The sequence below is a fragment of the Natator depressus genome, chromosome 1 (assembly GCF_965152275.1).
Source record: "Natator depressus isolate rNatDep1 chromosome 1, rNatDep2.hap1, whole genome shotgun sequence".
NCBI lineage: Eukaryota > Metazoa > Chordata > Testudines > Cheloniidae > Natator > Natator depressus.
The window spans coordinates 246,616,229-246,642,425 of NC_134234.1; the positions used below are offsets into that span (position 1 = coordinate 246,616,229).

The following is a 26,197-nucleotide window of genomic DNA, read 5'->3' on the forward strand; positions in this document are numbered from 1 at the left end:
CTTGGACCCGGCAAGTCTTAGTGACCACGATCTCAGAGAGAGGACCTCTCTTTACTGTTTTAACAAGGTTTGAACTCGTGCAATGGTAGCTACGCCCCCAGATATCTGTGGAGCCTCAGGCTTTTGAGAGCTTATTCCCAGATGTATATCCTGTGAAGCCCTTACTCAGGCAAAATTCCCCGTGACTCCCATGGGAGTTGTGCCTGTGGTCAGCACTGAGTAAAGAGTGAGCAAGGATTTCAGGATTTGTTGCTAAGACCTGCTAGTAAATAATGATCAGCTTTACTGAGCTCAGCCATGACAGGTACACACTAGAACTAGAAACCCCAAAGGCCCGCATTGCTGATCTGCAGCTGGTGTGTCCTTGTATTTGTGTGATTCAAATTTACTGCTTTTCTAAAGTGACAATGTGTGAGAAAGCCTATAATCCAGCGATGTTAAGCTCTGGAACAAATAAGATAATAAGCAGTTTGTCGTAGTAAAGGATGTCTTTAAAAGCAAGCATTTTTCTCAAGTTACTTTGAATTGTATTTGTGTGCTGTATTAAGAAATGTAATCTTGTACAGGGATTCATCACATGCAGTTGTCTTCTGATCACCCAAGGAATTCATCTAAATCAACCCTTAAATGTTTTCTTAAAAAACAAAAACCACAAAGCAGGACAGCAAAGGGGGAAAAACACGTGAGAGTTGATGATTAATTTATTTCAAAACAGTACACATCCTCTGTTTTTAATCCAAAGAGTAGACAGATGACTCCTACAGATAGGGCCAGATACGCAGCATTGACATCAACGGAGCAATGCACGTGTACACCAGCTGAGGATCTGGCCAACATGCTGGGAGTTGTCTCTGTGTTCTGTTGCTCCACTGATTTACAGTTTAGCATTGTATAGGTAAAAATGGTCACCTTTTAGATTAAAATTTTTGCTAAATTATGACAGACGGTTAACCCTTCAATGAGAGTAGTGTCTGGTTTGTACCTAGTGCTAGGCCAGCGCAACCATTCCATTTAACCACATAGAATATGAAGCTCACTTGAAGAGGATTCTGTACTCCACAGTGTAATCTGTTTCAAGGAATGAAAAATATGGTCCAGGGAATAAAGGGTTTTTGCAATGAGTTGTCTCTAGTCTTCTGTAGTTCCATCGATGATAGACTTAAAGCAGAATGGAGAAAACTTATAACCTGTCCCCACGTAGAACTTGTTCTGGAACTCCACCCTGATAGGGGGAAAATAAACACAAAGAGAAGTTTAAGAGGCACTGTAATGTGTTACATGAGTTTGCAAGAGAACATAGGGGGGTGGGGAGAGAGGGAAGAAAGGAACATTTAAAAGTCAAGCAGTGAGGTACAAAAATAGCAGCTCCAGGAAGAGAGAGACCGGCAGCTTAACTAACAGTGGAGGGTGGGTGTCGGAAACATGCACACGTTTCCAGGAATCTCTACAGCTTTGTGATGTGCATATGGTCTGGACTGGTGGCTGAGCTAGGGTTTCCTGAGGGCCGCTCTGACGTAATGGAAAGGGGCAGGATCAGCAACAGCACCGTTGGCAACTACATTTCAAAGGAAGAAGAACCACCCTTGACATATTTGGTTCCCACCTTCCTTGGGTTGGGGGTACAAGGAGGAAAGTAAAGTGTCTGAGAGAGAGTATGGCTAAAAAAGGAATTCAGAAGAGCCACGGACCATTACAGCCCCTTTCATACATCAGTCTGAAAACACTGCCAGTGAGGGGACAATCACCAGTATCTTGGAAGCAGTGAAAACTAGGCCCTTGTTCCTACACTAAACCTAATATCCGAGAGAGCTTTGATAACCACCAGGGGCAGCCAAGTTCACTCCTTCATGCAGTACAATGGAATCCGAGAGCTAGCAAACTTCTCAGGCCCTCCAGCCCCATATCAAGTGATTCCAAGCTTTACAAGCTGGTTTTTGCTCACTGTATTGTGTGGTCAGGGATGGAATGTCACGTGATGCAAAGTAAACAACACAAGCCCTCCAAGAGAACTCCAGGACTGATGAGTTCTTTTTTTCCCTTGCATTGAGTTTGTTTTACACATCAGTCTGGGTTCTTATAAGATCTTAGAAAAGTTTCTGAACTCCTAAGTGCAGGTGGAACAGTGAGTTAACCCTAAATCTTCCACCACCAGGAAGGAGTTTACAAAAGAGAGTTACCTTTCCTGTAATGGGTGTTCTTCGAGATGTGCTGCTCATGTCCATTCAACTTAGGTGTGTGTGCTCGCCACATGCACTGGTGTCGGGAGTTTTTCCCTCACCATTATCTGTAGGGGACCGGCTCCAGCGCCCCCTGGAGTGGTGCGCACATGCGGTATATAGGGTGCCGCCGGTTCCCCCCACCCTCAGTTCCTTCTTGCCGGAAACTGACAGTGGGGAAGGAGGGTGGGTTGTGGAATGGCCATGAACAACACATCTTGAAGACCAGTTACAGAAAAGGTAGCTGTCTTTTCTTCTTCGAGTGCTTGCTCATGTCCATTCAACTTAGGTGACTCCCAGCAGTACCCTTGGAAGTGGGTAGGAGTTCACGGATGTGTTGACTGCAACACCGCTCTGCGGAACCCAGCGTCGTCCCTGGCCTGCTGCATGATGGCGTAGTGGGCTGTGAACATGTGCACCGAGGACCATGGCTCGACAGATGTCCTGGATTGGGAAGTGTGCCAGGAAGGCCGCCAAAGATGCCTGCACTCTGGTCGAGTGAGCTCTGATGATCGGCAGTGGAAGGACTCCCGCCAACTCATAGCAGGTCCAAATGCAAGAGGTGATCCAGTTAGAAATCCTCTGCATGGACACCGGGAGGCCCTTCATCCTATCAGCAGTAGAGATGAAAAGCTGAGTCAACTTACAGAAAGGCTTTGTCCGATCTAGGTAGAAAGCCAGAGCCCTTCTTACGTCCAAAGCGTGAAGGTGCCTCTCTTTGCTAATCTCATGGGGCTTAGGGTGGAAGACCGGAAGGAAAATGTCCTGGCTCATGTGGAAAGTGGACACACCTTGGGAAGGAAGGCTGGGTGGGGCTGGCGCTGAAACTCATCCTTATAGAAGACCATGTAAAGCGGTTCCGAGGTCAGGGCTCGCAGCTTGGAGACTCTCTCCTTGCCAACATCACCGTCATCAGGAAATCTACCTTCCACGATAGGTGAGACAGGGAGCATGAGGCCAAAGGTTCAAAGGGCAGGCCCATGAGCCTGGAGAGAACCAAACTGAGATCCCATCGAGGGACCGGAGACTGAACTCGAGGAAAAAGTCTCTCGAGACCTCTGAGGAACCTGATCGTCATGTCATGGGAGAACACCGTCTGCCCCTGGATGGGTGGATGAAAGGCGGAAATGGCTGCCAAATGCACCCTGACAGAGGAGTGTGCCAGACCCTGGTTCCTCAACTGAAGCAGGTAGTCTAAGATCGACTGCACTGAAGAATGCGAAGGGGAGATGCCCCATTTGGCCACACAGTGGGAGAACCTCGTCCACTTTGCCAGGTAAGTCTGTCTAGTCGAGGGCTTTCTACTCTCGAGGAGGACCTTCTGGACCCCTTCTGAAGAGGGGAGTTCCCCACTTGGGGAGTTCCCCACCTCTGGAAGATCACTCTGGCTACCTCTAGATGGAGCACCCACTCATGGTGAGAGGAGGAGTCCCTGCTTAGGTGTTCCGCTAGCATGTTCTTGGCACCCAGAAGGTGACACGCTTCTAGATGGATTCCATGGTCGAGGCAGAAGTCCCAAAGATGGAGTGCCTCTTGGCAGAGGATCATGCTCCCCCTTGTCTGTTGATGTAGAACATCGAGGCTGTGTTGTCTGTCAGGACTCTGACCACTTTGCCTGACAGGTGAGGTAGGAAGACCGCACAAGCTCTGCGCACTGCCCTGAGCATTTTGATGTTTATGTGCAGCGTCGTTTCCTCTGGGGACCACATACCTTGGGTCTTGGCCCTGAATCGCTCCAGCAGCAGGAATGCCCTGGTAGGGGTAGAGTTGAACACTGCTCCGATGAAAGGAGCAGGCCCAGGAGTCAGAGTGGGCCCAATGCCGGGAAGCACCCGCATGCAGTGATGCCCTCTTAGGGGATCGGCCACGGTCCAAGGAATGGTGACGGTGATCCCTCGACTGGTCCCTGGAGCGGTACTGCAGTCTCAGAGATACCAGGTGCCAGGATCGGTATTTCTGCCGGGGGGCACGTGCCTCCAAAGGTCTGCACCCAATGACTGGCGAGCTGCGCCTCGAGCCTCTCTGCCTGTGCCCAAGGGCTGGGGACCGAATGGTGCTGCGCGGTGTCTGCCTTTTGCGGTCAGATGCGTGGCGGCTATGGGAGGGTGAGTGCCGGCGGGACGTCCCCCCACGATGGGGAATGGTGCCCACTGAGGTGGGGACCGTGGTGGTCTGAACACAGGTTTACCCTGTGACCGGGGAACCGCAGGAGCCAGCGTGGGCGGCACCGGGAGGGACATGATCTTCTGCACCGCCTGCGGGGCCTCTGGCATGGACGGCACCCGGAGCTGACGGAAGCCTCTGCCACTATCCGAGGTAGCTGATGGGGAGCAGGTTGGGCTACATCGCTCCACAGAGGGCTGATCTGTTATGCCCTCGAGCCCATCGTCCGCACTGAGCTCACTTAGGTCTGGGCTCGGTGGGGCTTGTGCTGCCGGGACTGTCGGTGTCAGCGCCGGTACCGCAGCCTTCCCGCTCTTATCGGCACTCGGGGCCTTGGGAGGCACCAGCCTCCTGTGCGGGGAACGACCACGCCATCCTTTAGGCTGCACTGGGGGCCACACCGGGGAGGACAATCGGTGCCAGGATCTAGCCTGGCACTCCAGGGCCGACAGTTTATGGTGCTTAGCCAATGCCAGGTCTCTTGACGGCTCCGGGGCACTACGCACCAAAGAAGCCTGAGCCGGCGTCAGGCGCTCCAGGCCTGGCAGCTGCAATGCAGCCTCCATCAACAGTTGCTTTAGGCGAAAGTCTCTTTCTTTCCTTGTCCTTGGCTTAAAGGCCTTACAAATCCTACACCGTTCAGTTTGATGTCCGTCCCCCAGGCAACGTAGACACGAGTTGTGGGGGTCACTAATTGGCATAGGTTTGCGGCACGTGGTGCAAGCCTTGAAGCCGTGGGCCTGCAGCATGCCCCGCGGCCCGTGCTAGAGGCCTCCAAGCACCTAATGACTTAAGTGTCCACAATCTGTAAGTAAACAAACTGATAACAGCTACTCTAAAGGCTAAGGGACTGCTCTTCTATGAGAGAGAGAGAGAGAGAGAGAGAGAGAGAGAGAGAGAGAGAGAGATGGTTCCAACGCCGCCACGGATGGTAAGAAGGAACTGGAGGGGGTTGGGCCGGCCGGGGTATATATGCAGGGCGCAGTGGTGCCCTTCGGGGGACCCGCCGGCAGCCGCTAAGGGAAAAAGTTTCCAACGCTCGTGCACGCGCCGCGCGCACACCTAATGTGGAATGGACGTGAACAAGCACTCGAAGAAGAAACATGAGCTACTCCCCAACAGACATGAGTTTGGAGGTCTCAGTTAGGCCACTTCACCTGACCGTTTACATATTTTTGCATGCCTGCCCGTCTTCAAACAGGAAAGTGCAATCTCGTGCAGTGTTATGGCATAAGCCTGAGGTACAATAAACGGCTGTGAATAGAAAACATCCTGTAACAAATATGAGCATCTACCGAGGCATACAGTCTCACTTCTAATTAAGTATTTACATGCCCTCACCCCGTGCCCCTCCCCATGCACATCGTCATGGACTCTCTGCAGTAAAATGCGTGCCCTCGTCTCTGCACTAGAAAAGGCTTCCATAGCTTGAAGAGGGACGAATACGTACCAGTGAAGGCGCAGTGCATGCAGGAAGGCAGAGAGGCCCTCCATGACAAGCAGAATAGCTACAGTGAGAACTGCAAAGATGGCAAAGATGATGAAGACCCCAATAAGTCCTCCCCAGCCGCTGTTCTTCAGTCCGATGTTCATCACCATGGTCCAGAGGACCTCTGATAACTCTGCAAAGCAAGCAGGGGGGAAGAGCAAGATTAGTTCAACCATCACAATGGTAAAATCCATACGCCCACCCTGTTCGCTGTATGGAACAATCCATTTGTTCTGTGCTCCATCATTCACAATGCCTTCCCTAAAGGGAAGCTGTGTGCAGAACAAATGGGAAGTGGGTATATAGTGCAGCTGAGGTGTAACATCCTGGTCCTCCGTAGAGCCCCATTGACTTCACTGGAGCACTGCCAGTTTACACTAGCTGAGGATCTGGCTCTATGTCCTTTTGCGGAGCTGTGTGTGTGACTGCACCTGCCAGAGATCTTTAGAGAAATCCGGGCTGCTTTCTCCTGAGATCTCCCATTTGTTTCTATCAGAGTTATAATAGTCTGTGTCATTGTAATAGTTCTGGTCCCTCAGACAGTGGGATGCCAGGAGTGTCCTTCATGGTTTTGCATTTCATCCTTACTGCCAAAATCAGTTCCCTTTCTTACCACTGAGTGTCTACTTGATCTCCAGCTAATGTTAAGATCTGTGATCGCAGGCAATAGGTGCCTGTGTAAAAGGTGGGTTCTCTTGGGGTTCAAAATTATTTCTCTGATCAGTCTATCCTATGATTTTGCCTTGCAACGCTGGCTACAAAAGTCCCTTGCGAACGCCTGTTCTCACTTTCAGGTGACACTGTAAATAAGAAGAGGGCAGCATTATCTCCTGTAAATGTAAACAAACTTGTTTGTCTGAGCGATTGGCAGAACAAGACTTGTGGACTTGTGCGTGGACTTGTAGGCGCTAAAGTTTTACAATGTTTTGGTTTTGAGTGCAGTTATGTAACAAAAAAAAATCTACATTTGTAAGCTGCATTTGCACGATAAAGACATTGGACTACAGTACTTGTATGAGGTGAACTGAAAAATACTATCTCTTTTGTTTATCATTTTTCCAGTGCAAATATTTGTAATAAAAAATAATAATATAAAGTGAGCACTTTGTATTCTGTGTTGTAATTGAAATCAATATATTTGAAAATGTAGAAAAACACCCACAAATATTAATAAATTTCAATTGGTAGTCCGTTGTTTAACAGTGCGATTAAAACTGCAATTAATCTTTTTAATCACGATTAATTTTTTTGAGTTAATCACGAGTTAACTGTGATTAATCAACAGCCCTAGTTTTTACATGTCCCTCTTGACTACAGTATTTAGGCACCTAATAGTCTTCATTGTATTTCTCCCCACAACACCTCTGTGCTGCTATCCCCATTTTACAGATGGGGAACAGATGCTAAGTGACTTGCCCAAGGTCACACGGTAAGTCTGTGGCAAAGCAAGGAATTGAACTCAGCTCTCCTACAGTCCATGCTGGCACCCTAACCATTGGATCATCCTTCTTCTATCTCCTTGGACAGTACAGAAAGATCCTTAGACTATATTTTGATGTAAGAGTTCAGATGAATGGGCTATCATCTTAGCTGCCAATAGTTGTAATGAACACCTCTGCTAAACCTCCCAAGAAAAACAGGTGTTCAGATGTTCATAAAAGGGCTACCTGTATATTTAAGTGCATGTCACCCTTTTACTCAAACGTCTTATACTTTTTATCACTTTATCTCCAGTATAAGGCTAGTGTGACTTGGCTTCTAATTAAGTCCTATTAGACTCATTTATGTGCCAACAAGACTGTTATAAGGGGAAGTGCAGCTCACCCCTTCCAATCCAGGGATCTCTGCACTCCTTCCTTCTGTAGTTGCCCATTTCTAGATTGTAAACTCTATGGGGGCAGGGACTGTCTGGTACTGTGTTGGACAGTATTTAGCACAGTGGGGTCCCCAGTACATGACTAGGACTCCTGGGTGCCACAAAAATATAAATAATAAATATATAATAATACTTAGAGTTGGTCAAAAAATCAGAAATTCTGTCCTACAGGGAATTCTGATATTTTCACATTTGTTTCATTCCAAATCAGGATGAAAAGTTGACATATTGAAATTTTTCATGAAATGGAGAGTTCTAAAAAATTCTGATTGGAAAATTTCAGATCAAAATGAAAAGTTTAGCTATTCCCACATCAAAATGTTTCATTTTTATTTGCTGCACGTAATCAAAATATTTCTTTTCACGTCAGTTTGACCTTAATCTGTGTCTGCCTGAGCTGCCCCGGTGCCTCATGGGGAGTTGTAATTCTGGTGCCTCGGGCTCTCATTCTCCTTTATGGGCTGGGTTCCCCGGATGTGCTACCTCTTCCCATGATGGTTCAATCAGTGCATCATGGGAAATGTAGTTCAGCCAGAGAGCCAAGGCCACAGCGTGGACATGAGGAACCACAATTACAAGACACCAGAGGGACTTGGACTTTAAGGCCAAAAAGGACCATAATGATCCTCTAGTCTGACCTCCTGCACATCGCAGACCATGGAACCACCCCCACCCCCTCCTGTAGTAGGCCCATAACCTCTGGCTGAGTTACTGATGTCCTCAAATCATGGTTTAAAGATTTTAAATTACAGATAATCCACCATTTACACTAGTTTACACCTGCAAGTGACCCCGTGCCCCACGCTGCGGCAGTTTAGGTGAACAGACTGAACTGCCACAAAACATTTTGATTTCGTTCGACCAACCAAAACACGTTTATTTGGGTTGACATTTGGTTTGATTTTCCTGATGGGTAATTTCCCTGATTTTTGGGGAAACCAAAATTTTCCACAGAAAACTTTTTGACAAAAAATTCCCAACCAGCTCTACTCAAATCCTTTCTGTAGCAGCCCTTCACAGTCACTACCTGAAGAATAACGAACACAGAGCGATAACTCACGTGCATGAGCCAAGCTGAGGGCCCAGAGCCGAAGGTAGGATGCTGTGTTGGAGATGCAGCCCAGGCAGTATTCAATCGTGTGGATAGCTTGGTGGACAAACGTATCGCCAAAACTGAACTGGAATGATGTAAAAATGAAGCTGCTGAACAAGCAGCACTAAACGAGCGTAAGTGAACAGCGCAGTGCTGCCTTAATGTGCGGCACATTGGTCTCCTTCCTCGTCTTCATGGCCGTGGGAGCAACACATGGGTACTTCACAGGTCAAAAGGAAAGGTTTGAAAATTGTTCCTTCTCCTTTATTTTCCCAGCCCACCATTCGGAAGAAAGGCAACTTGAGGCAACTGCTAAAGAACTACCCTTTACCATCCCTACAATTTAACCCCTGCTGGGGGGTGGCAGTGAGATGACCACTGTCGTCCTTGAACTCCCCTAAGGCCTGAAGCTTTAGTTTATGGCTGGAACTGCACAGGAAACCTGGTGGCAGATGCTTCTGGGGACATACGCCGAATCAGTGCATTTCTTAAGAACCATCTCCCTCCTCAGCCAGCCAATCCCACTTCCCGAACTGCCGGCTGAGACTGAACCCCCTCCCCCTGAAGCATCTGGGACTGCTGTGAACCCCAGTCTAGGCAGAGTGTCTGCTGCCAGAGGCCCACATCCTGGGTTCCCCCAGTTCAAATGAATGAGGCCTAATGGCCCCCTCCCCCGCCACACACACACACACGTTACAGGCTGCAAGGGTGCAACCCTGAAATAAATGTGGAACACAAAGGGGCTGATCCAACACTACTGAAATCAACGAGAGTCTTTCTATTGTCTTCAGTGGGTGTTGGATCAGTACATTCAGGTGAGAATTACGCCCAACTTCTGTCACTATCTTAGTTGCTCTCACCCTCCTCTCCAGATTTCAAGTTCTTTTACTGCCGAACACTCCTGTGCTTTTTCCACCGGGACAACTGCTTTTCCTTCGGGCAAGTCTACATTTAAAACATTGCACCGATACAGCTGCTCCGCTGTAGCACTTTAACGAAGACGCTCTAAACCGACAGAAGAGAGCTCTCCATCGGTGTAGTTAATCCAACTTCCCAAGAGCGGTAGCTATGTCAGCGGGAGAAGCTTTCCTGCTGACACAGTGCTGTCTACATAGGGGTTAGGTTGGTATAACTACATCACTGAGGGGTGTGGATTTTTTGCACCCCTGTGCAACATAGTTATGCCGATAGAAGTTTGTAGTGTAAACCAGACCTTCGTGACGGACAAAACCTCAGAAGGTGGGGGAGATGTTAAACCTTGGGCTTCAGGGCTTAAGCCAACTCTGGTAATTAGAGAGCAGGATGAGACTTCTATGGGGAGCTGATTGTTCTACATCTGCCTTCTGCAAGGTCTTTACGCCTTCCTCTGAAGCGGCTGGTACTGGCCAATATCAGAGACAGGGTACGGGACTGGATGGGCCTGAAGTCTGATCCAGTCTGGAAGTTCCTATAGTTAGGTTCACACCCAAAACCTCCGATGCTTAGCCTCAAAATCTGAACCTCATGGGTTCACAGAACTGGGTGAGAAGATAAAAAAGAACAGGTTCTCCCATAGGAAGTACATTATGATATGCTACACGCTGGCTTTATTTTGCCAGCTATAAACCCAGTGAGGCATGAAAATGAACAATAATAGATGGGGAGTGGAAGGGGATGGGGCGTTATACCTGTCTGAATCTCAACAAAGTTTAGGTTCAGATTTGGTCAGAGGATTGGGTTAAGGTTCAGGGGGCTCTTCTCTTACAAGGAATGGGTTCAAGAGCTTTCCCTGAAACTATTGAAAAGGCCGCAGGCAAATTCCAAGACATAAGTTTGGCCTTGCAGAAGATCATCCACATTCCAGTCTGACCTACTTGCAGGTAGGATTCATGAGGGCTGCTCCTCCCCCTGTCCTGTGTTCTGATTTCCCTACCTCTTCATCATGGTCATGTCCCACATGGCCACCACTACGGTCTTCCTGACCAGCTTTCTTGGCGTGATTGGAGTCAATGATCTCCACTTCAATGTCACCAGCAGGGTTTTCTGACATGGCTGGTGTCTGGAGCTTTCAAAAAGGAAAAGAGAGAGGCGAGGTTTGTATTATTCAAATTGCCTCAGTGGTCCTACAGGTCCATAGATGCACTATGTAACTATACCTATACGTATGTGGTACATAACTCCCCTATATAGTTGTAGCACAGACTATGTGTGACATACTGGTGATTTCAGCGACAGTCAGACATTTATTAGCCTAGAGAAAGAGTGAATTGCTGCCTCCGTCACTAGGAATAAATAAATTCTTTAATTTCTAGAACATCTTCCAGCCAAGGATTGCAACATAATTTACATGCACTACCTTCAGCCTCGCAACCCCTCTGTGAGGCAGGGGGATACCATCTGCACTGGGCAGATGAGGACACTGTGGCACTGAAAGCCTGATTTGCTCCTTGCAATCACACCGATGCAAATCGAGAATAGTTGTAACCAATGGAGTCACGCTCTTAAAAGCCAGAGGAGAGAATCAGCCTCACAGAGACTGAGTGATTTGCTCAGGGTCACACAGTAAGTCTGAGAGAGAGATCTGGGAACAGAATCCAGATCTCCTGACCTATATCCGGTGACAAAATCTCAAGACTATCCACCCTCTCTCCATAATCAGTATTTGTGGAGCATCATCAAAGTGCACAGCATTATAATACACACAGGATGACTTGATCCATGCCTCCAAAGACCATGAACGAGTATGTGAAGAATCCTATAGCCAACATAATATAGGGCACAATAAAAGTCTCATTCTAGTACGGATATAGCAGCTTTTTAGGCCGGATCCTGGCATTCTTTAATGCTTCCAACATGTTTTGTAGAAAAGGTCTCATAATAATGTGTTTTGTTCCGTTGCACCAGTAATCTCTGTGATACCCGCTTATCTTAGAGTTGTCTTGAATATCATACAAAGAGCGCCTTTTGTTGGAGCTGTATGAATCTGGCCAAATCATAGAATAGAATATCAGGGTTGGAAGGGACCTCAGGAGGTCATCTAGTCCAATGCCCTGCTCAAAGCAGGGCCAATCCCCAATTTTTGCCCCGGATCCCTAAATGGCCCCCTCAAGAATTGAACTCACAACCCTGGGTTTAGCAGGCCAATGCTCAAACCACTGAGCAAATCTAAGATCTGATCAGACAGCTGACATATGAAGATCATTGGTTGGAATAGGGGGGAAAGAGGGAAAGAGGAGGAAAGATATCAAATGTTATTGGCGTAAAGCAGAAGCTGGAGTCAACAATGTAAAACTTGCCTGAAAATCCCAGAAGAGTTACACAGTAAGAAGTTACAGGACAAATGATAGGTTATGAGCTACTGGACTGGAAAAGGTCACTTAGCATAACTAGCTGATCTCTTTTTAAATGAAAACATCTGTGCCATATAAAAGATACTCCAGTCACTACATCTAACTACCAAGAAAAGTAAATTAGAAACAAATGTGATAAAGAACAGAATTCACAAGCAGCTTTGACTGTTATGTGCAACAGAGTAGGACCAGGGGCTTTAAAACTTGCTCAGATGAGTTCTATCATTTAAGGAGGAAAGCATTATTTAAAAGTGGTCAATCACTTTTAAATCAGGCATTTCCCCAGGTACTGTATACATTCCCTGAGAGCACCATTTCTGCCCTGCTCCCCGTTTATATGGAGCAAGCAATCAGCCATAACAGTGATTGTGAACTGAGCACAGCAGGGAACTGAGGCAATCACCAGACCACTGGCCTCACAATTACTTTTTTCTAACTGCTTCTGACCTAGGATATAGTTTCTAAAAAACACTCAGTGTTGGCCTAACTCTGCTCCAATCAAAGTCACTGGTAAACACTGTTCCCTCTAAGCTGCGTGCGCGTGTGCACGCACACACAGATCCTAAACCCCGCACACACGGCAAAACACCACGCACACAACAGTTTGCACAGAATTAATTTTTTTGCGCACACGGCCTGTCAAAAATTAGAGGGAACATTGCTGGTAAATAACTCCCGTTAACTTCAAGGGAAGCAGAGTTAGGTCCTATGCTGAGTGCTTTGGAAAATCCCACCTCTAATCTTCAGCTCTGGCCCCATGTAGTGAAAACAGAGCTGTCTGCAACTTCTGATTGCAGCAACGGACTTGTGCCCTTACCATACGCTGAGCTTTCCGGTGATTGGCTCGGAGGATGAAAGGTTTAAATAGAAGCATCCAGGGAACGGCTATCAGGGCAAATATGACCAGAAAGCTCTGGACTTCTTCCTACAAGGGACCAAGGGGGGAAAAAAAATCTGTTAAAGGGACGTCACAAAAGCTTTTTTTAAAAAAGCTTTGCAAGCGCAATTATGGTCAGAAAAGTGATTCAGTAAAAATGGCCCCTTCTCACTCAACCAGTCTGCTCCCTGTGTGCCTTCAGAGTGTCATCTGCTTGCTTGGTGACAAAAATAAGCATATACTCTCCTTTGCATTCCTGTTAACACTGCAGACTCTACACAGCTATTGGACAGCGAGTCTATTCCATCTTAGGCATCAACAACAGTCTTGGCAACTGAGTCCAAACTGCAGGACAGAAATCTGACCTCAGAATGCTGTAGGGTTGCACAGATGCGACGAAGGGCAGAATTTGTCCTGCAGAACCTTTCTTATTAGAGATTAAGTATGTACGAGCCAGAAAGAACACAGCTGGACTTTCTGAAGCCAGCATGAATTTGCAGGGCTGACAGTTAGAAAAAACATCTTCTCATGTATTATCTGACCAAATGGACAGAGCTGGTAGGAAAACAGTTTTCTTTTGGTGTAAGATTTTGACTTTTCATTAAAAGTAAAGAACCTCCAAACCAAATAATTTTTGATCAAAAATTTCCTGAAAACAAATACATTTCGGTTTTCAGGCAAAAATGTTGAGTTTTCAGCTTTTCTGATGAAAAATCAGAAATTCTAGAGGAAAGCAGACATTTCTGGAAAAAATTTTGCTTTGTCAAAAACCTGGTTTTATGTCAAAAATAGTTTCGCCAAAACATTTATGAGCAGCCCTGAAAACGGAGTCACCACGAGACAATAGAGCACCACAGCTTTGCTTCCACAGTCACTCTCCCAGTTTTGGGCGCGTCATCACTGGGGTCAGCAATTAGACCCATTTCCTCACTACCGGAGCAACCTGAATTCCAGGAAAACAACGCTCCCCAGCCTGGCACCTGGCAGTTGTTACTGGGGAGGCGCACAGGGGCTCAACGTTGATTTCGCTGCCTGGAGACAGGATTTGCCTCTCACAGAACAAAAAGACAGCAGGGTTAGACATTAAGAGGAGATACTGCTTTCACTAGAACCAAATTCCACCCTACACAACCCACCACACACGGAGGTGTGATGGAGGGCAGAATTTGACCCTGTCAGGGTTTCCTCCCCTCTCTGAACTTTGGGATACAGATGTGGGGACCCGCATGAAAGACCCCCTAAGCTTATTTCTACCAGCTTAGGTTAAAACTTCCCCAAGGCACAAATCCTTTCCTTGTCCTTGGACGGGATTGCTGCCACCACCATGTGATTTAGACAAAGATTCAGGAAAAGGACCACTTGGAGTTCCTATTTCCCCAAAATATCCCCCAAGCCCCTTCACCCCCTTTCCTGGGGAGGCTTGAGAATAATATACCAACCAATTGCCTTTAATAAAAGTACAGACCAGACCCTTTCTTTAGGGCACTAAATTCAATCAGGTTCTTAAAAGAAGAACTTTATAATAAAGAAAAAAGGAGCACCGCTGTAAAATCAGGATGGAAGGTAATTTTACAGGGTAATAAAAAGATTTAAAAACACAGAGGATTCCCCTCTAGGCTCAACTTCAAAGTTACAAAAACAGGAATAAACCTCCCTCTTAGCACAGGGAAAATTCACAAGCTAAAGCAACAGATAATCTAATGCATTTCCTTGCTATTACTTACAATTTTTGTAATCTTAGATGCTTATTTCAGGTAGGGTTTTAGGAGATTTTTTTTTCTTGCCCTGGTCCCTCTCTGTCTGAGAGAGAACAAACAAAACCTCCCCCGCACAGATTTGAAAGTATCTTCTTCCCTTATTGGTCCTTTTGGTCAGGTTCCAACCAGATTATTTGAGCTTCTTAACCCCTTACAGGTCAAGGAGGGATTTTATGCTACCCATAGCTGTATGTTTGTCCCATAGAAATTTTCTCAACAGACTTGAACTGTTTGAAAGGTAGGACCAGTCTAAACTGCTTATTATACCAGTGCTTGTCTAATTTTCAAACTAACATAGCTTGGGGCCCACACACACCAGTTAATGAAGCTGGGCTGAAATGGCTCTCTAAACTTGGGGTAAAACTAGGTGTAAAAATACTCGAGTCATTACCTGGTGTGGATATAAGGGACCGTTTGTAGGATCGTTGTAATTAAACAGAAACATGTTGATGAAGTGGATGAGAATGCTCGGTGCTTTCTGGGATACATGGACGTCGAAGCGGCACCATTTGAAAATAATCATGAAGACCAGGTAACCAAACAGGCAGAGGATAAAGATCATCTCTGGAATGAACTGCAGGACGATGTTTATGGTTTTCTTGAAGTAGCTGGAAAGACAGAACCCCACCAAAGGGATTGGTGCGGCACACCTGGGACAAGGTCACTGGGTTAGGGCTGTGGAGCACATAATGTAGTCTCCGAAAAATGAAACTAGAATTGTACAGCTATGGATGGACAAGGGAGAAATGTGTGACTTGGGCAAATTTAGGGATTAAAGGTACTATTAAGATATAAATATTATTTTACAGATATTCTATTCAGGTCTTACACTTTGCCTATCACTATGGTATCTGAGCATCTGTATAGATTATTACATTAAAAAGTACATTAAAAGAATGTTAAAGTAGCAAATATTAGGAAATGCCAGAATTAAGATTGCCCGTGCAGCCCTAATTCACACCCCCCTTGTGTGTGTGCATGATACAGTCTTTAGTTACATGATCACATACGACTTTTCTATAGGATTCCTGCCGCAGTCAGTGCACAGGAGGGATGGTGCTCGCTGAATGAGCAGTTATTCAATGTTTTGTTTTCTCCTCCCTGTGTGACCCCAGGCCTTATTTATTGCATACCATCCACACCCTGCACTGAATGCAGAATTATTAATTTCCTTATGGGCTTTTCTGTGGTGCTCTCATCACATTACGTTAGTTCCTAACAAGCACTGGTGAATTTATCTTCACAGCACCCCTCTGAGGCGAGAGGTTTTTAGCCCCATTTTACAGATGGGGAACTGAGGCATACAGATTAAAGTCAAAAGTGCCCAGTAATTTTGGGTCCCCAATTTGAGGCATACAGGGCCTGACTTTTCACAGTGCTTAGCTTTATATAACACTGTGTTCAAAGCACAGCTCCCATTAACTGCAGTTACAGTTGTGAGGGCTAAGCACTTCTGTAGATCAGACCCAGGGTCTCAAGTTGGGCGCTCTGAAAATGAGGAATACACAGTTAGGGGCCACCTGGGAAAAGTTTGGTTTAAGGGACTTGCCCGGCATCACACTGGAACTCTATGGCAGAGGCAGGGATAGAATCCAGTTCTCCAGGGGAGCGTTCAGCTGCCTTAACTATGAGACCAGCCTTCCTCTTCCTGCAGTTCCCTGCTTCATTCACTATGTACCTTCCGACTTTTCAGCAAACGAGGGTCCTATAGGCAGCCTCATCCACTACACAACCTCCATGAGATCCCAGAACAGAGTCTGGGTTTTGTGGATGTATTGTACATATAAGGCCTGATCCAAAGCCCACTGAAGTCAATGGAAAAACTTCCATTAACTATAGTGGGCTCTGGATCAGGCCCAGAGAGAGAGATTTTAGCCAAAAAAGCTATAGATTCTACATATAAAATTAACTGCACTTCTGTATCTCTGAAAATAGTTTGTGAAATCAAGAACACATACACACACACAGATCACTCAGCAGAAAAGCCACAACCCTAATCAAGAAGAGATTGTGAAAACTGGTGACCTATTGCTCTTGGTTCGGTTTCAGCAATGAATTGGAGCGGTGATGTGCATCAACACACAGGGCTTGCCCATCTGCATTAGAGGGAAAATTCGCTTCACCTGCAGTAAACCGAAGAATCAGCCTTGATGTGGGTGAAGTGCAGGTGTGGGGCACCAGCACGGTCAGCAGGGTTTCTGCATGGTTAGGGTGACCATATTTCCTAAAGTAAAAACAGGATGGCACAGGGCTCGCTTGAGCTGCCCTCCCCCATGCCCATGGGGCTCGACCGAGCCGCCCTTCCCCCTGCCCATAGGTCTCGCCAGAACTGACCACACCCCTGCTACCCATTGCTGACCTCCCCTCCCCTGATCTCCGTGCCCCATGCCACCCAATGCTGGGGCTCACTCCCCGAGCTCCGCGCCGCCCAGGGCTGGGGCTGTACCCCCAAGTTCCGTGCCCCGTGCTGCCCATGACTGGGGCTGACCCCCACCCCCCTGAGCCCCATGTCACCTGCGGCTGGGGCTGAGCACCTGAGCCCCATGCTGCAGCTGACCCCCCCCCGAGCACCGCATCACTATGGGCTGAGGCTGACCCCCCCCACCAGAACTCCCTACCCCATGCCTCCTGCGGCTGGGGTTGAGCACCCGAGCCCCGTGCCTGCTGGGGCTGACCCCATAAGCCCTGCTGCCCAGCACCTCGCATCGCTGGCCCCCCCCACAACGTTCCTCTGCACCCCCCTGGGGGGGTGCACCCGAGCTTTTTGCTAAACTGGGCATTCGTTCATTTGCTCTTGCCACCTGATCAGCTGGGAACAGCAAACGGGACAAATGCCCATTTTTGTCAAAAAAGTCGGGACAGCCAGGACAGAGCTTAAAAAGAGGACTGTCCCAGCCAAAACGGGACCTATGGTCACCCTATGCACAGCCCTCCTGTGGCTACTACCCTATCTTATGAGCGGTAGAACTGTGTCCCATCACAGGTCTATCTCCTCACCTAGCTAGGTTTTCATAGGGCATGGCTACACTGGAAACTTCAGAGCGCTGTCGCGGGAGCGCTCCCGCGGCAGCATTTTGAAGTGCGAGTGTGGTTGTGCACGAACGCTGGGAGAGAGCTCTCCCAGCGCTCCTGGTAACCCACCTCCACAAGGGGATTAGCTCCCAGCGCTCGGAGCCTGTTTATACTAGCGCTTTAAAGCGCTCTGACTTGCTGCGCTCGGAGGGGGGGGTGATTTTTCACACCCCTGAGCCAGCAAGTTAGAGCGCTATAAAACGTACGTGTAGCCAAGCCCATACTGTGCTCGTCATGATATATGAGCACCAGCTAAGGTCCCATTGGCACTGCAAACTGTAACCATGTTGTAAATGGGTCCTCTGACTCAGCTGTCAAGTGCAGACGTACCTTACTTCCAACCTGTTTTCCTACAGGCTTCTGGGCCTTATTTTCTCTCAAGCCCTGTCTACACTAAGTAGAGGCTTTGATACAAACAACAGTCCAAGGCTTTCACCTACCTACAAGGACATCGCTAGGTCCCATCCGCACTAAAACATGTTGCAAGTAGGCTGAGGGACAAGTGTGCGGTTACTGGGACCCCTGACTCAGCGATAGCTGTGGTAGAAAAGTGAACGGTACAGGGAATGTTGGGCTGGGGAGAATTTTCTGCAAGGCTGAAGGCCAGGAATGCAAATCTCCTTCAGTGGAAGCTAAGGCCGTGGAAAATACGTAAAACATAAGTACATAAGAATCACTTGCTGATAAGGATAAAATATTCTGGCCAACACTTGATCCTTATCAGGATTTTCCACTGTACCAGACGAGGGTGCGGTGCCCAGGCTTCAGAAAAGGAGTTAAAGCCGCGAAGCTATTCATGAGCAGCAGCAACAGGCCTAGAGTCCACGCCTCTAGCCCAGTAACCCAGAGCAGCCTTTAAAAGGCATGCGCGAAACCGTTACACTTACATGTGGTTGAAAAGACTGAGTGTGACCCCAAAGACCATCTGCATAATCCCCATGACGACAGACATCTTCATTTTGTAGGAGTTTAAGAACGTCAGCTTGTTTGCAGCGATGTTCCAGATCTTCAGAAAAGCGAAGGGAGAAATGGATGAAAACAGCAGGATTTGGGGGAATGCTTTTGATGACGACAGGTGAAAAATCATTAGACCATTAATTTCAAATGCCATCAAACTCCTTTTGCTAGCTCTACTTCGAATGGTCCCAAATGACTGAAATCTAAGGCTGACTCATAATACACTGGATTTATATAAAGCTTTTCACCCAAAGATTTCCAAGATAATTATTATCCTGTTTTTAAACAGATGAGGAAACTGAGGCCCGGAGTGCTGAAGTGACCTAAGATCATGCACATGGCAGGCCAGTGGAAGAGCTGTTAATACAACCCCGATCTCTCCAGCGTCAGGCACTAGCCACTAGACTGTGCCATAGATGCTGAACTACGGGTGCTGCCGCACCCCCTGGCTTGAAGTAGTAATAACAACGCAAATACATAGTTTCCACCCTCAGCACCCTCATTATAAAAATTGTTCCAGCACCACTGGACTGTGGTGTTTCTCTCCACAGCAGAGGTGGATAACAATGTGAATATCCTTCCTGCCTTCATCCACTATAAAAAAGGTCTTCATGTTCGCTGGAGGAAACAGTGACCTGTAGAACACATGCTCATTTCAACTCAAGAAAGACTATTCTCATGCATGAAACTGAGACACAGCTCTGGTCACCACTTAAAGGAGCAGCTGAACCATTATGGTTACGGAAACCATTGAAACAGATCCGAAGGCAGGAAAGCCTGTAAGAGAATCAGAGGGTTCACTGGACTACCTGAAGCTGAGGGAGAAATTAAGGATGAAAAGTACCTTGCATGTAATTCAAATAGTTTATTTGCCTCATTTTCCACTGTGGAGGATGTTGAGTAGATACCTACTTTCCTCTTCAGGCAATACTTGTGAGATACAGTATAAAAAGGAGCCGGGGAGCGGGGTTGGGGGGGAAGGGAGGCTGGACGGGAAAGTAACATACTAGTTATTTATTTATTTAGCTAGTAACATACTAGCTTCTACACACACTTTAGAGTAGGATATACTATCATTTTGAAGGCGACCCCAAAATAGTCAGATCTCAGTCTAGGGTGACGATTTCTCTTCAAGGTATAAAGGCATCATACCATCCTACTAAACCCGCACAAAAGTATTCTCCACAAAAGAAACAAGCCAGGCCTTTATAATGAGTGAACTGGTTAAATCCCATAGAAATGGTCATATTAAAAAAGCAGAGAGACAAGGCGGGTGAGGTGATATCTTTTATTGGACCAGCTTCTGTTGCTGAGGTGAGAGAAACTTCCAAGCTCACCAACAGAATTTGGTCCAATAAAAGATATCACCTCACCCACCTTGTCTCTCTCCTATCCTGGGACTGACGCGGCTACAACAACCCTGCAAACACACCAAGAAATGTGCGGCACTGTCCATTTTCTTACAGCCTGCTTCATTGTTAGGATTCCTGTTAGAACTTTCAGCTAAACCTGTGCAGTACTGGAGAGAAAAGCTGCCATCTAGTGGCTTGCTGGGCTCATCACAGTTATTCTTGTCCGCTTTCATGTTGCTGTATGCCGCACATCTACATTCCAGTTAAATGACACAGCTGGGATAATTGCTTTGTTTCAATAAAATCCAATTAACTAATAATAATTATGCAGCAAAGCCCATGTCCTGCCCTAAAGCTAGCTGACCCAACCACCGGTGGATTACCAGAGTGCCGGGGAATCCTCAGATGGCGTACATAGAGTCACTGTAATGTCTTCTATGCACAGCCGGTGGCATATGCCCATGGTTCACTTTTACCCTCCTCCCACCACATCCTTGGATGCCAGAATAGCCCACTGGGAGAATTAGCAGCCAGAGTAAATAAAAGCGTACGGCTGTTCTAATTTACACCAGCGAGTGGACACAGATGGTCCCAGGAGTGGGGGAGGGAACATACAGCTGGCTTAAACCCACTTTAAGGCCACTTCTTGAATTGCAGTGAATGCTTCTCAGCTACACTGCCAGGTCTGGGCCCAGGACATTAACATGTTACTGTGCTGCTATGAGTTTCTTTGCCTTGTTTTTTGACAATGAAATCCCATCTAGCTCTTTTACAAACAGGGGCATGCTGGATGAGAATGAAAGGGAAGTAGGGAGGTTGGTGCTAGTGACCACTTGGTGCTAACTGAATTTCATACCCAGCATGAAGGAAAAGGGTTCACACAAAATTGCAATGATGGGGTATTAGATGTCAATAACTCAAATTTGGAGACATTAATAATCCTTACATTTATTTAGTGCTTTAAATCACTGTACACACATTAAGGAGTTAATCCTCAAATCAAAATGATGAGATACATAGGTACACGTTATCATTATCCTTATGCAGTTGGGTAAATTAAATCCACTGACTCACAGGCAGAGCAAGGATTAGACTCAGAATTTCCCAAGTCCCAAATCTGTGCACAAGCCTGCAGACCACACAGCCTCTGTCTATTGGTCATGGCATGAGGGGAAGGAATATTGTACTAAAATCTTGATGGCTGAAGATGAGCATCCTAAAAGACTCCATAACTAAGGTGTAATGGACTTGCAAAGAGCAGGAAGTGGCCAATGTGGCTTCGGGAGGGACTGCTTGCATATTTGAAGGCTATACACAAGCTGCTGATGTACTAGATCTGGAGACGTGAGGAAGGAATATAACTAAAGATCTTGGACCAACTGAACTTTATTACCGGATCAATTCCAAATGGATATGGATTTCCTGAGTAGACTCCAGGGATCGCTGGATCCAACTGCAATAGTTGATTTTCTTCAAGAACATGTGGACTACAAAAGAAAAGAGAAGGGGCAGTTTCTTACTGCCTCAACCTGAGGTTTTTCTCTATCAAGAGTGCTAAGTACTACAAAATTAAAAATGTCATATACCCAAGGCCTACAGTGGCATTGTGCGTGTGCATATGCTATACATATATGTGTGTGTGTGTGTGTGTACACACATACGTGTCTATGTTGGATATACAAGGCCTGACACTCCTATTCCAGCTACAATGAGTCTGGGAGGAAACACATCAAGGTAGCATCCGAATAATTCCGGAATGTCTAGGCAATTGCTCTCTAGCATTTTGATTGTTCACATTGTCATTGAAAAATCTGAAGGAATGTCACAAATCCACTTCTCCCTGCTGTGTGGATACTAGGGGCTAGATCCTCACCCTCATTCCAGTCCCTTCACACCTGGTAAAAGGGCTGGAGGGAGCAATGTAAAGGGCTCAAAAAGCCCTGTAAGCTGGACAGGAGTGGGGGTTCCCCAGAACAGGAACTGAGGAAAACTGCCATAAAGCTGCCTTCCAAGACCCCCCTTGCTAGCATCATAAGGACCATGTCGGTGGCAGGACTGGAGGTGGGACTGGGCCTTAGCACACAGTTCTGCAGAGGTTCCAGGCAGTACTGCGGCCCATAGGGCAGCCCAGGGGAGGCTGCCATAATTTAGACAGGCCCCCAACACTGTTTAAATTATGCCAGAAGCTTCCCAAGCTCCCGGAGCATGAGAGTTTTGGTACATCAAAGAATCTCAGTCCAGGAATTTATTGGGCCTTGGAATCTCTTGGATACCGACAACGAAGCTGGATCGTGAATATAAGAACGGCCATACTGTGTCAGACCAAAAGTCCACCTAGCCCAGTATCCTGTCTTCTGACAGTGGCCAATGCCAGGTGCCTCATAGGGAATGAACAGAACAGGTAATCAAGTGATCCATTCCTTGTCGCCCATTCCAGCTTCTGGCACACATAGGCTAGGGACACCATCCCTGCCCATCCTGGCTAATAGCCATGGATGGACCTATCCTCCATGAATTTATCTAGTTCTTTTTTTAAACCTGTTATAGTGATATGGGGCTGTGTACAGACAGGGGAGGAGAAGAAGTGGGCAGGGCAGGCTCCAGGAGTAAAAGGGGGCTGGGAAAGGTGAGTGGGAGGCAAGTGGAGTGAGAGAGAGAGGTGAGGAACAGGAAAGCCAGGTCATACTCCCATGTGCCGGGGTGATGGAGTCCACTATGCTTATGATGGCCCCTCCCCAAGTCAGCAGCTATTTTAAGTATCTGTTAAAATACACCTTGATTTTGAGATGAGATTTGTCTAAACGTGAATTCAGTCATACAGCTTGGTCCATTCACACATGAATTCACCCCAGGGATTCAGCCCAGCCCCACATGCATCCTCAGCAGGTCTTTCTTTTAATCCCCATGGAACAAAATATTGTTCCATTACATGTCATCTTGCTTTTTGTTTTTACATCATTTACCACTTACTTCCACGTGTTGTTTCTAAACATGGGGCGGGTATGCCAGGAAGAACCAAAGATGTTGAAAGATTTGGAGAAGCAGTCATTGTAGATAAAGCCAGTATAAATAGAGAATATGCCCATGAGCAGGATCAGGTAGCGCCCACCAAAGAAGGTGTTCCAAATCTGCAAGGGAAGAATTCAGGGAGAGTAAGCAACCATCACACAACACAGCAATGCTCGCACTGTGCAGCATGCCTCGAGAGAGGAATTCTTTTAGAGTGTCATTCACTCACTCCCCGTATTTCCAGATGTTCATGCTTGGATAAGATGTTCCTACAGAAATGGCCTAATTTCAGACGTGCTGAACACCCTGCCATTTTAATGGGAGCTGCTGGTTGCTCAACATTTTTGAAAATCAGGCCAATTACTTAGACCCCTAAAGGTGGATTTAAGAGCCTGACTTTAGTATCCGACTTCTGAAAACTGAGCCCCAATTTGTACATACAAATGCCAGCTGCAGTTTTGTACAGACATATACGCGGGTGCATGAAACTGCAGGTGCAAAGTTAGAGCGTGTTTGGGGCGATCTGGCCCTTTGTGTTATTATTAGGCAGAGGAACTACTTGCCAAACAGCAAGGCCTCTTAGGTCCTCTGAGTTTTACAGAAGAAAATTCATTTAACATTTTGGGGTTTAGATGTCTTCAGTATTGAGTAAGGGTTTTGGAACCCATTGCAAGGCTGACAGGATGCATTCAGCCCTAGGAAACTCACCTCGTTATTGCTTTTCTGGGCCAAAAGTGTCTTCTCGTTAGCGACCATCCAGAGGGCAAAGCCCAGCATAACAGCCCCGTGGCCACAATCTCCAAACATCACCGCGAACAAGAAGGGGAAGGTAATGATAGTGTATGGAGCTGATGGAAGGAGACAGACAGGAGCTCAGTTTCACTGAAGGGCCTCAACAAGAATCAGCTTTTTAAATCAACCACTAGGGTCAGAAGGCCAGACTCTATGCCACGTGTAAAGGGGTCAGTTTCACTGTAGTCAATGGAGCTGAACTAATTTGCACCAGCAGAGAATTTGGTTCAGCTGTGACTTATGTGGTTTTGGATCACAAAGTGTGGTCAGAGACCGGAGGCCTTCCCCTTTGACCCACGCCCTTGGCAGGATCTCACCTTCAGGCTGCAGCAAAGCACGTGTCTTTTTACCTGGATTCATCTCCCTGTAGCTCCCCACACCATAAGCATCCACAATGTTCTGAAAACCTGCAGTGAACTTGTTGGTTCTGTTGAAGGTGGGTGGGGCCATCTTAGACTGTATTGCAGTCAGGATAGGGGAGATGGTAGAGCCGCTACGTTCCTGCAAACAGGCGACAAGGATGGACGTTAGCCCATTTTTACTAGTCACATCACGTGGTTTTGCCAAGAAACCTCACCCATGGAGTATTATTTGGCTAGTGAACCCTGCCCAACAGGTCTGCATTATACACCCCTTTAGCCCACGGTCTCCCAACCTTGGAAGCAGGTCCCCTCAGGAGACGGGATAGACAGACTAGCCCCAGCAGACTCAGGGCACAGTGGCTGTCATAAATATAAAGGGAAGGGTAAACACCTTTAAAATCCCTCCTGGCCAGAGGAAAAACCCTTTCACCTGTAAAGGGGTAAGAAGCTAGGATAACCTCGCTGGCACCTGACCAAAATGACCAATGAGGAGACAAGATACTTTCAAAGCTGGACGGGGGAAGAAACAAAGGGTCCGGGTCTGTCTGTGAGATGCTTTTGCTGGGGACAGAATAGGAATGGAGTCTTAGAACTTAGTAAGTAATCTAGCTAGGTACGCGTTAAATTATGATTTCTTTAAATGGCTTGAGAAAATAAGCTGTGCTGAATGGAATGGATATTCCTGTTTTTGTGTCTTTTTGTAACTTAAGGTTTTGCCTAGAGGGATTCTCTCTGTTTTGAATCTAATTACCCTGTAAGGTATTTACCATCCTGATTTTACAGAGGTGATTCTTTTTACTTTTTCTTCTATTAAAATTCTTCTTTTAAGAAACTGAATGCTTTTTCATTGTTCTTAAGATCCAAGGGTTTGGGTCTGTGGTCACCTATGCAAATTGGTGAGGATTTTTTATCAAATCTTCCCCAGGAAAGGGGGGGTGCAAGGTTTTGGTGAGGATTTTGGGGGGAAAGACGTTTCCAAACGGGCTCTTTCCTAATAAAATAAACCCGGTTAGACGTTTGGTGGTGGCAGCAAAAGTCCAAGGGCAAAAAGTAAAATAGTTTGTACCTTGGGGAAGTTTTAACCTAAGCTGGTAAAAGTAAGCTTAGGAGGTTTTCATGCAGGTCCCCACATCTGTACCCTAGAGTTCAGAGTGGGGAAGGAACCTTGACAGTGGCGTTGGGCAAAACAGCGCATTCCTATACCGTACTCACTTCCCTGAGGCAAACGTGCTCCCACAGCCGCAAGTGAAGGAGCAGGCAGTCCATGAGGGCCGCCCACCTCTCCTCCTTTCTCTGAGTGGGCCTAATGCTGCTGGGTGCTCAGAGCAACTCAACGCAGAGCTCAGCTCAGCCACGACAGCACACGTGGCCCAACTCCAGACGCACCCAGGGACGTCCCCACCCAGCCTGAACCACGAGTATCTCTCTGACAGGGAATGAGGACAGGAGCCACCAGAACTGGGAGAGCCAAAAATAAGAACAGACAAGGAAAAGGACAGGAGAGAGATAAAAGAGAGGGACAGACAAAAAAAACTGGCAGAGGAAAAAGAAGCTCTGGTGGGTCCTGGGAGTCCATTCCGAAGCAAGAAGGGGGCTCCGATACAGAGTGGTTGGGAAGCGCTGCTTAGCCCCTCACCATTCCCTGCTGGAGAGCCCTTTTTATCTTGCCGGAGTCAGCCACTGGGAACCAGATCTCAGCGATGACGCACTGCTGGGTGATGTCAATGTTACAGCAATTCAGGATGTGGTAGATGGCTTTGATTTTCTTCACCTTGATCCCCCAGGTCCACAAGTTGGCAGCCGCCTCGCACAGCAGCTGCTGGCGGTGCGATTCCGTTTGGGTTATCACCTGC

General features: G+C 47.0%; 1 protein-coding gene across 3 annotated transcripts in view; it reads right to left on the reverse strand.

Moving 5' to 3' along the window:
- Positions 1 to 575: 575 nt before the first annotated feature.
- Positions 576 to 26,197, reverse strand: part of ATP6V0A4 (ATPase H+ transporting V0 subunit a4) — a 49,138-nt gene continuing 23,516 nt past the window's right edge. For 2 of the 3 annotated variants that reach the window (XM_074940316.1, XM_074940325.1), the window contains exons 10-21: positions 25,981 to 26,193; positions 24,333 to 24,483; positions 23,899 to 24,038; positions 23,152 to 23,309; positions 21,575 to 21,668; positions 18,760 to 18,878; positions 15,192 to 15,450; positions 12,984 to 13,091; positions 10,750 to 10,881; positions 8,805 to 8,922; positions 5,830 to 6,001; positions 576 to 1,222 (exon numbers count right to left, since the gene is read on the reverse strand). In XM_074940316.1, coding sequence (XP_074796417.1) covers positions 1,129 to 1,222; positions 5,830 to 6,001; positions 8,805 to 8,922; positions 10,750 to 10,881; positions 12,984 to 13,091; positions 15,192 to 15,450; positions 18,760 to 18,878; positions 21,575 to 21,668; positions 23,152 to 23,309; positions 23,899 to 24,038; positions 24,333 to 24,483; positions 25,981 to 26,193 — 1,758 coding nt within the window. In that variant the 3' untranslated portion in view covers positions 576 to 1,128. The remainder of the gene's footprint in view (positions 1,223 to 5,829; positions 6,002 to 8,804; positions 8,923 to 10,749; positions 10,882 to 12,983; positions 13,092 to 15,191; positions 15,451 to 18,759; positions 18,879 to 21,574; positions 21,669 to 23,151; positions 23,310 to 23,898; positions 24,039 to 24,332; positions 24,484 to 25,980; positions 26,194 to 26,197) is intronic. The other variant, XM_074940335.1, reaches the window with a different exon arrangement.